The 10,571-nt window shown below is 48.9% G+C and overlaps 1 protein-coding gene and 1 pseudogene across 1 annotated transcript; both read left to right on the top strand.

Annotated features, from left to right (window-relative positions):
* Nucleotides 1-3,467: 3,467 nt before the first annotated feature.
* On the top strand, nucleotides 3,468-9,105 carry LOC101423372 (alpha-1-antiproteinase 2). The gene is given in 9 exon segments (XM_071211963.1): nucleotides 3,468-3,543; nucleotides 3,546-3,599; nucleotides 3,602-3,691; nucleotides 3,694-4,046; nucleotides 4,049-4,107; nucleotides 4,191-4,198; nucleotides 5,528-5,584; nucleotides 5,587-5,795; nucleotides 9,085-9,105. Coding segments are annotated over 9 exon segments (927 nt in total).
* Nucleotides 9,106-9,331: 226 nt separating this feature from the next.
* On the top strand, nucleotides 9,332-10,195 carry LOC105745328 (probable UDP-sugar transporter protein SLC35A4; annotated as a pseudogene).
* The last annotated feature ends 376 nt before the right edge of the window (nucleotides 10,196-10,571 follow it).

Genomic DNA, 10,571 nt, shown 5'->3' on the forward strand with positions numbered 1-10,571 from the left:
CACATCCACAGCTCCTTCCATGAGCCAGGCACCATGGGAATGCTTCCAAATCATTATCCCACTTAATTCCCATTGCTACAGTGTGAGGCTGTGAGTATATCAGCTCAGCTCTTTTTGGTCAAAACTACCCATTTGGAAACAGATGCTCTAAGAGTCCCATTGACTTGTCTAAGGTCATGTAGACAAATGGGCTTTGGAGCTGATAGAAAACAGATCCCAGCCCAGATGTGAGATGTCCCATGGCTGGGACCTTGGCAGTGACCAGCCCCTTGGCCCAGGCAGCTGCCCTCTGCTGACTGTCACCAGATGTCAGGCACAGGTCTTGGAACCTGACCTGTATGACTCCTTTGCTCCCCTCCAGACCTCTCCGGGGAGGAGTCCAGCAGATTCAGACCCTGGTTCCAGGGAGGCCGTGGAGCTCCCGCCCAGTCAACCCTTCCCATGGGCTCCCAGCCAGCGGGTTCCCTGGGTGAGCAGATCTGGGAGGAAGTCCGGCCCGAGGTGCTGTTGGCCATGAGAAGAGAAACGCTCAGGCTGTGCAATGGGAGTGCTTCCTCATTGGGTGGGGAAGTGTTGAGTGTTCCTTACCTTTTGACAAATCTAAAGGGAGGCAGAGTGGGGTGAGTGTGGGATTTCCTCCCCTGAATCCCTGGGCAGCCTAGCCATCCCCAGCCAGCCCTCCGAGCTCAAGTAGCATCTGCTGAGTAAACTTACAGAAGATCTATGCCTCCTGTAAATCTTCCCAATAGCTAACAGCTTGTGTGGGGCTGGGAGGCACTGTGCCTGCTTCATCATCTCCAATCTATTGAGTGAGAAACTAAGGCACAAACATGTAGGGTAATGTCTCCCCGAGCTGGAATGTGGACCCTGGCAGCTGAGCCATAGGTGTCCTTCTACACAGTATATTGGGGATGGAATGAGACCAGGAGAGGAAGCTCCCAGCACAGCACAGGGGCCAGTCCGTGGAATGAGTTCCTGAATGGACAGCACGTGGGTGCTCCCTGGTGTCACATCCTTGCATCTTACCCACCGCACACACTCTCCAGCACAAGACTCATTGGGAGAGCCTGGGGCTCTACCAAACCACTTAGGGTAGGAAAGCATCAGTGTCAGACATACTTTTGACCAGTCATTCTCTTTAAGCCCCTGCCTGATCCAGAGTCTGCCTCCCATTGCCCAGCTCTCCACCTGGAGGGAGAAGCTGCCCTTTTAATTTCTCTAATGAGTGACCCCTGCTGGAATCCCAGTGGCCAAGCCCTTAGTCCTCTCCCTCATCTGCTCTTTGGGCCCAAACCTTCCTCTCACAGGGGTCCCCTGGGCCTTCATTTCTTTGTTAAAACAACCCGTCTGAAAGGTTGGGAGTGTGTTCATTAGCTCCTCAGTTAACCCTGCTCGTAACCTCTCTCTTGTCTGGGTGTGGCTCTGTCCTCCACTGGCCCTATGAATTTGTAGCCCCCAAGGCACTGCTCCCATATGCCCCTGCTGGCTCTCAGGGTTGGCATCCAGACATTTCACTTAATTGTCCCAACAATCCCATTTTGGAGTTTAGGCAAAATGAGTGTCAGAGACACTAGATGACAGAATCTGGGTTAGAAGTCACTTGTGTCTGAAGCTAAAGACAAGACTTTCACAACATCCCTGCCTCCTCCCCATAGCCCCAGCCACCCACTCTCCTGGGGGGATCTTCGTTTCTGAACCACATCAGAGGTAAGCACAGGGCCAGGACAAAGTGGGTGGCCGAATGGACAGGTGAGCCGATTGCAGAGAATCTGCCCAAACGGGCGCTTGGGGCTTCACTTATCTTGTTCCCCTCCCCGCCCCCACCATCTTAGGAAAATCTTCATGGACTGCGAGTTTAGTGGGTTCAGGTCCCCAACTACTCGAAGGAGGTGCCCTAAGTGCCAGGAGGTGGAAGGACTGCAGGACATTTAATCACATAGGGCTATGAGGACGGGGCTGTGTGCTCCTGTAGGCCACTGTAGGACCCTGGGTATCCTACCCAGGGCTCATGCTCCAGGAGAGAATGGGCATCCCTCTCTGGTGGGGACAGATACGTTTTGGACCCAATGACGGAAATTCAGTGGGACCCTGAGGACCCAAACCCTCTGTGAAATGAGTCAAGCGTCTCTCTTATCAAGAAGAGGCCCCCAAGTCATCCAGCCTGCTCTGAGCACCGGCTGCAGGGGCCCCACAGGGTCAGTCATGACTTCAGGGAATACATGGATGCATTTTTGTTGTCACAACACAGGGTAGGAGGTTGCTAGAACCATCTAGTGAGTAAAGCTCAGGGGCTGCTAAGCATCTAATGCCCAGGCCAGCCACTCACAAACAGGAAAACCAGGCCCCCAAAGACCAATGAGTGAACCCTGAGGAACTCTGAGCTATGCTGACCTGGCCCTTAGAAGGAGCTATGAATCCACATACAGTGAGTTTCATTCCCCATGAGGAGGCCAGTAACACATGTGGACAACTGAGCTGCAGGCTGAGCACAACCTGAGAGCAGATACCTGTCCAGGCCCAGCTCAGCCTGATGAGTTGTGTGGCCTGGAACAATCTGCTTATTTCTCTGAGCCTCACTTCCTGCATCATGCACAAAGGGGGAAACAAGACACACCTAGAGACTAAAGGGAAGGCCTGCAAGTGGCTCAAGGATGAGGGCTTGTCCTTTTTGGCCTGCAAGCCAGTCCAGGAGCATTATAGAACTCAGTAAAAGTCCATTCACAGTCTAGTGGTTCCCAAAACAAGAAATGTAGCTGTTCTAAGAAGCTGAACACAGCTGAAGTCTGTGGACTTGGGGAAGTGCCTGGCAGGATTCCACATAGTCCTGCTCATTGCCAGGGCTCCTCCATGTACTAGTTAACTGTCCTGGGCCAGAGCCCTCCCCTCTGGGGAGCACTTCCCCCATCCAAGAGGGGATTGGAAAGAAGGCCTCCAAGGGCTGCTCAACTCAGTCATCCCGACCCGGATCTGGCCTGCTCCTGTATAAGTGGGAAAGACCCAAAGCTTCCTGTAGCCTCTTTTACATTCCTGCTGAAGGGAGGCTCTCAGCCTTTGGGTCCCTGGAAGGTGTAAGTTGGAGAGTTGGGAACATAGACTTTGTCCCTAGACTGCCTGGACTTTTGGTGTGGGTCTGCTTCTTCACATGCTCTGTTACCAAGCACAGGTTTAACGAATCTGGGCTGTGGTTTGCTCATCTGAATTTTGGGAATGATAACAATACCTACCCCACAGGGTGCTTGTAAGCTTTGAATTAGTTCTTCTAAAGAGCATAGAACAGGTCAGGCCTATGGAAAATACTATGTACCTTTCTGAATTTTTTTTTCCCTTTCAGAGATGACATGTATCAAATTTCTTAACCAGGTCATATTTTATAAACTCTGGTTCTAGTCCTTGGTAGCCTCTGTGGCCAGAGGGAGTCCCCCTGTGTCTGACTTGGGTTTGCCCCCTCCTCTGCCTCTTACAGGAAGATGCCATCTTCCATCTCTTGAGGTTTTCTCCTGCTGGGAGGCCTGTGCTGTGTGGTCCCCAGCTCCCTGCCTGAGGGATCTCAGGAGATGCCACCCAGGGGATGGACACATCCAAGCATGAAGAGATGACTAACTGGCCAGTCACAAGATTGCCCCAAACCTGGCCCACTTCACCTTTAGCCTGTACCATGCAATAGCTCATGAGAACCACACCATCAACATCTTTTCCCTGTGAGCATTGCCACTGCGATGACCATGGTCATCCTGGGTGTGAAGGGTGACATTGACACCCATTTCTTTGAAGGCCTGCAGTTCAACCTCACACAGGTGTCAGAGATGGAGATTCACACCAACTTTCAGCATCTGTTCTACACCCTCAACAAGTTAGACAACCAGCTTCAGCTGACCATGGACAATGGGCTGTTCCTCAACCAGAGTCTAAAGGAAGTGTCTAAGTTTTTGGAGGATGTCAAGAAATTGTCCCATTCAAAAGCCTTCTCTGTCATCTTCAGGGATACTAAGGAGATCAAAAAACAGATCAACACGTAAATGGAAAAACCAAGCCAAAGAAAATATGTGGGTTTGATTTGGTCAAAGAGCTTGACAAAAACAAACTTTTGTTTCTGGTAAATTACATTTTGTTTACAGATACTGTTACACAACGATCTTGAACTGCTTCCCAAGGAAATATCCAAGTACATTAGCAAACACTCAGTTTTTAAGCTTCCTTGGCCATGCAGGGTGGGTTGCAGCCATCCACCTCAGGATATTTTAATAAAATTTCCAAACATATCAAATAAAAATTGTTTCTTATTCAAATAAATTTGAGGAATGCTGGGATAAACAGAGTCATATCATACCTATCTCAGTGGGATTTTTCAGTCTTTCTGTCTTAATATGCACTTCAAATCTCTACTTCAGATAGGGAAGGGGGGCTTCAGAAAATATAAAGCAGTAGGGTAATTATTAGCAGAGTTTTGGAGGGAATCCTTTCTCAGGGCACACACTTGGGAGAAACTGAGCTAGGGGCTGGAGTTGCCTTGGAGGAAGAATGACCTGGGTTCAAGTTCAGGTCCTGCCACATATCGATGGTGTCACCATGGGCAAGTCTCTTTCCCTCTATGAGGTTATGGCTTCTGTCTGCAGTGTGGACATGAAATGTCCTTGCTGTCAGGATTCTGGAAAGTCTGAACAAGTTGCCAAGCAGATGAGATTGTGCTGGGCACAAAGTGGGTGGTAAACAAATGTCCAATCTGAGCTGCCTTCAGGCCTCTGAGAGTTTAAATCTCAGAGATGTGGACTCCAGAGGCCACTGGAAGACCCTATATAAAGCTTACCATGGAAATCAGCTGGGGGAAAGGAAGGGAGAATTGAAGGTAGGAGCTATGTCCTTCCCACCAGGTCTCCCTTGCTCCTCAGGCAGAGTTCTCAATGGAGTGTGCTGAGCTGTGTGTGACCTAGGGACAGGTCTCCTCTCCTGTCTGGTCTCAGTGTCCTCCCCTATCCATGGAAAGAATTGAGTTCAATGGTCACCAACTCCTCCCACTCCTCCTTGCGCTGAGCCTCTGATCTCCTGGCCTGGCAGAGGAGAAAGTCTGCCCCAGCTCTCTTATTTCACCCTTTGGTCCATGGTAGATCCTTTGGAGTAGGAACAGATTAGTGGACTTGAGGTAGGTGCCAAGTTATATCTTGGGGAACTTTAGATCATATTCAACACTTATCATTTATCGTCCCCCAAGTCACCTTCAACTAAACATAATTTCCATGTACATATTTTGACTCTGCCCATTAGTTCCAAGATGAAGCCATAGGCTCTGCTCCACCTCTGTATGCCTCTAAGCCTGTGTGTACTAGATATTCTAGAATTCCCTCTAGCCTTAGAAGAACCTCACAGACTCCCTCTTAATAGCTTGCATGGATTTCAGTTTTCCCCATTTTACTGATTATGAAACTGAAGTTCAGAGGGAAGTGACTTATCGGAGGAAATCACAGCTCTTAGGCCAACACAATCATCTAACTGTCCTTCTTCCACTGGCTGACATCCATTTTATTGTCTCCAGGGAAATGGAAGAAACCCTTTGAATCTGAGCATACCCAGGAAGGAGAATTCCATAGGGATGGGACAGCAATGTCACTGAGCCCATGATGTCCTGCTTGGGCATGTTTGAACTGTACTAATGAGACATGATCTCATGCAGGGTGCTGCTGATGGACTACCTGGGCAATTCCATGGCCTTCTTCATTCTGCCCAACCCAGGAAAGATGCAGCACTTGGAGGCCACACTCACCAAGGAGCACCTCTCCAAGTTGGAGAAAGCATTTCACAAGGCAACTACTCAATCCATGTGTTACACAGGGCTGGCTGGATTCCTGACCCACATGGCCCCAGGATTAGGGGAGGGTGGACCCCACTAATCCTTAGGACACAGTTCCCTTGACTGTCCTGGTGCCTCCACATAGCTCTGTGATAGATTCTGCCAGCACTGACTGGAGTTTGTGAAAGGAAGTTTCACAGAGTGAGGGTTACAAAAGTCCTGTCCTCTGGGATGTCCCTCCTTCTTAGTACACTATCCTTACCAGATCCCTCTACCTTGTCCTGGTTAAGAAAAAAGTAAACACTGTGCTATGGGAGAACCAAGAATGGATCATGGCTTCTAGGACATGGCTACAGTTGAACTTGGAGTTAAAAAATAAAGTATCTGTGTGTGTACATTGGAAGGACCTGCTTGGAGAAGGTCCCACAAAGCCAAGTCCCAGAAGTTGGAATATTGGAATCTGTTTAAGGAATGTTGCATGTTCCTCTTTCTCTAGATCAGTTTGATTTTATTGAGTTTTCAGGTATAAAATACCCTTGAGCATGTAGCCCAAATAAGCACATATCTGTATATTCATAAATGCAGCCATACCTTGATCAACTATTTCATTATGTACACCATAAAACAAACAGGAAAATAGAAAAAATACAAGGCTAAAATATGAAGTTAGGATTTTTTCTTGCTGGCCCATCACAGCCCACTCTGGAGGTCCCTGCATCATGAGATTTGTTCAAGAGACCTGGGATGCATAAAGTCAGGCCCACATTGGAAGCCCCTGAGTCTTATTGGTCTTCCCTGGTACCTGCCTTTTCTCCATGGGGAAGTAGAGCTGAGCCATGCAGTCTGTGCTGTCTCCATCTCTCATTACTTGGCTAATGTTTCTCAGCCCTGGCACCTCCACACCTGAGACTGGCCTTGTGCTGGACACTGGGATTCAAGCCCTGAGGGATGTCCAGAGTGAGGTGCTCTTCCCCAAGGACACACTGGTTTTGCCTGAAGGATGGTCTTTGAGGTGAGTCCTTTAAGAGAGACTTGCCAGGACAAGAGGAGCCTTCAGACGCTCACCCTCCCTGACCCCCATGGGCAGAGGAAGCTAAAGAGTAGTAAAACCAAGGCCAAATCCCATCCAAGATGTGTGCAGGAGGGCAGAGCCCTACCTGATGAAACAACCAGCACAACAAACACTTCTACAGCATGGGAAATCTGAGCAGAGCATGACCTTAGAAATGCCCTGAAAAGCCATCATTTTCTTTCCCTCATGGTAGGTCTGCTATTTTTACATTTTCTCAAACTCTCAAACTATTCATTTTTGGAATCTATGATCTGAAACCTCTCCTGGGTAAATTGGGCATCTCCAAGGTTTTCAGGAATGAGGCTGACTTCACAGGGAACACAGAACTGGTGCCCCTGAAGCTGATCAAGGTGTGATTTACCCAAGGGTTAGTCTTTGGATCATTAAATTCATGAGTCCGACCAAGGGAGCACAAATGGAGATTCAGATGATCTCCTTCTGAGGAATACAGATTCATTCTCTGAAATTGGAATTTGGTCAAAGGTCAGACCTGGTGATGGATCCTAAAAGCTTCAGGGATTTCTGTGACCTTTTTTGAGGTTAATCACTGACCATCTCTATCATTTTGATCAGGCCTTTACTTCTTTGGGCCTCAGTGTACTCATATTTACAGAGTGATTTCAAAGACTTTTCCAACTCCAGCATCCAAAGACTTTTCCAACTCCAGTTCCAGACTTTTGGAACTGCTGAGCAAACCACTGAGGCTGAATTAACAAGTGCTTCACATAAAGATGCTATTTATTTGGGCAAATAACACATCATCAAAAAAATTTCTTCAGTCCAACTCAGTAGGGATTTATTGACTATGTACTGTGTGCCTGCTTGCGAAGGTATTAGGCTTGTACTAGGCTTGTGAAGGTTGCTATTCAAGTCCTCAGTGCCACAGATCTTTGAATCGAATGGTGGAACAGGTCAGAGGTACAAGGCAGACCTAGAGGGCAGAACCTCCACATTCTGAAGGTGAGCTGTTCCCAAGGAGAATGTGAAATGGTGTCAGGCAGGGAGAAGCAAGTGTGAGTGGGAGCATGGAAGGGAGAGGAGGACACGGAGAGGAGGATGATAGATAGTCCTAATAGAGAGAGAGGCCAAGGGTGGAATTGACAGGTATGGAGAGGACCAGTCCCCTGGGGAGGGAAGAGGACTCCAGGATGGGGTCAGCTAAGTATGCTGGGAACAGCTGATTGAGCCGTTTATTTTCCAGTCTAACAATTTAAAATTTTGTCCTTCATACACACACACACACATGCAATATACTCTCTCACAAACACACTAAAAAGTAGAACACTAATGCTCACACAAAAATATACACATGGAGAAAGCCATGAAAGCAATAACTGAAAGCAATGAAACCTAGATGAGAAGGGAGAGACGAGCAGATGCCACCATGTGCCTTGCCATGTGATAGAGGAGTCCAGCATCACCAGCAGTCCATCTTTGGGGAGAAAGCGTTGCTTGATGGTGCCTTGATTTGGACATTTTTCTCAACCTCAAAACTAGTGGAGGTTTTCAAACAGTATGTTTTGGTTGGAGATAATCCTTCTGGGATCAACATTGTAGTGATGCCATATCCCACCTGAAACCAACACAACTGTGAACCCTAATTAATGAGTGGATAATCTGTACTGAAGAAGGTGTGACAGCTATTCAGAGACATTTGGAAAGATTTTGAAAGCTAGTGTAATCTTGGAGAAAGAATGAGTTCTTCACTCACATGAAAAATAAAGGAAGCATGACCTTTAGTACCATGATAAAAAAAAAAAAAAAGCGGCGAGGCAACAAGTTTGGCATGGAAGATAGTGGAAAACAAGATTTTCTTCCCAAAATTAAGGACCTGGCATTTCTCACAAATCAGTTGGAGTACCTGCAGTGGCCCATGAAAGACGAAGTCAACAGTGGTGGGGGCGAAATTGTTCTCTCCGGTCCTCCCCATTCCTCAAAGTCTTCCTGGCTGGCTACGTGATAGCTAAATTGAGGACACCGGCAGTATTGGGCTTTGTCTTGAGCACCTGCACTGACATCTGTGCAGTTCAAGTGTATGCTGTGCCCAATGTGGAGGAGACATTGAGGGACTAACTGTAGTCCCTGTACCAGGGGCATGGCTATCTCTGGGAAAGGCAGGATGAGCAGCTGGAGGCTACAGGCAGAGACCTTTCTTCCGCAGGTGCCATATCTGGCTTCCCTGGCTCTCTCCACCCTTCCTCCACCCTCATCCCTTCTTCCCCTCCTGCAGAAGGTGGACAGTGGCTCATGATCCTGCACCTTAGACTCCTTCTTCCCTCCCTAACCCGATGGACTGGCCCCAAGACTTTAACAGGCCCACCAACCCCTTCCTCTTCCAGACTTTACTGTGGAGTTCATGGCTGGCTCTGAGCCTCGGTATTCTCTCTGGTGATATACCATGACTCCTGCCTCCTTGGAGCTGGCTCCATAACTTGATTTTCCCCAAACATGTCATACACACCCATATAAGGTCTGGTATGGGTATAAGTATAGAGGATGGGGGTACGCCAGGCCTGGACCATTCCAGCCAGGCCCACTGGACCCTGATGCTACTCTTGTCCACTGCCATGTATGATGCCCATGCTCTACTGCTGGCACTGTACCACGTGGATGGCCGAGTGCCCTTCTGGTCCTCCTCAGCCATGCTACTGACTGAGTTGACCAAGTCACTGCTGTGTGCTTTCTCCCTCTTAGTGGGCTGGGAAGCATAGCCCTGGTGCCAGGCTGCCCCCTTCATACTATCAGCTCTGCTTTATGGTGCTAACAACAACCTAGTGATCTACCTTCAATGGTTCATGGACCTAGCACCTGCCAGGTGCTAAGCAATCGCAAAGTTGGAAGCTGATGCTGAAGGCAGTATGGGGCCCGTTATGCAGCTGGTGGCCTCCAGCACCTTCAAGACACCCTTCCTGGGCCCCATCCCATGGTCCCATGCCCCTGCATATCACCCCACTGGGACTGCTGCTCCTTCTCCTACACTGCCTCATCTTAGGCTTGTCATCCATGCACACAGAGTTGCTCATAAAGCAGCAGCAGCTGCCCCTGGCAATTCAGAACCTCTTCCTTTACATTTTTGGCATGCTCCTGAACCTGGGTTAGTACCCAAACTCCGGTTCTGGGTCCAAACTTCTGGAGAGTTTCTCAGGATAGGGAGATGTCATGATGCTGGGCGATGTACTAAATGGACTGCTCGTGTTGGCTGCTTCTTTGTTGTGGCCTGCTCACTGGTGGTCAATGCTGTGCTCTCAGCAACCCTGCTGTGGCTGCAACTCACAGCCACTTTTGTCCTGGCCACACTGCTCATTGGCCTGGCTGTACACCTGTACTATGGCAGCCACTAACCTCCTGATCACCTGCACCCTGAGGCCCAACTCTGACCCTATAGATTAGCCACCACATCAGAGCCACCTCCCAGCCCCCTCTTGCTCTCGGAAGCCCTGAAATAAGTGCCTTGTGGGAAAAGCTGGGAAGTGAGAGCAGCCAGGTCAGTCTCTGAAGGTTGGTGGATGAAGGTGTACCCCTGGGACTTGAAGAGTGGGTTTGGCTGAAACTCTTAACACCCCTCAAGTCCTTCCAGATGAAGAATAAGGAAGCATCAATGCCTAGGCTGAGGAATGACCACCCCCTGATGGGAGAGGTTCCATGCTTCATCCTGCATTAGTGCAGGTGCTCAAAGGGAGCCATGGGGCCCAGGGGGCTTTCCTTGCCTGCTGCCTG

Source organism: Dasypus novemcinctus, chromosome 3 (genome assembly GCF_030445035.2).
Source record: "Dasypus novemcinctus isolate mDasNov1 chromosome 3, mDasNov1.1.hap2, whole genome shotgun sequence".
Classification (NCBI taxonomy): domain Eukaryota; kingdom Metazoa; phylum Chordata; class Mammalia; order Cingulata; family Dasypodidae; genus Dasypus; species Dasypus novemcinctus.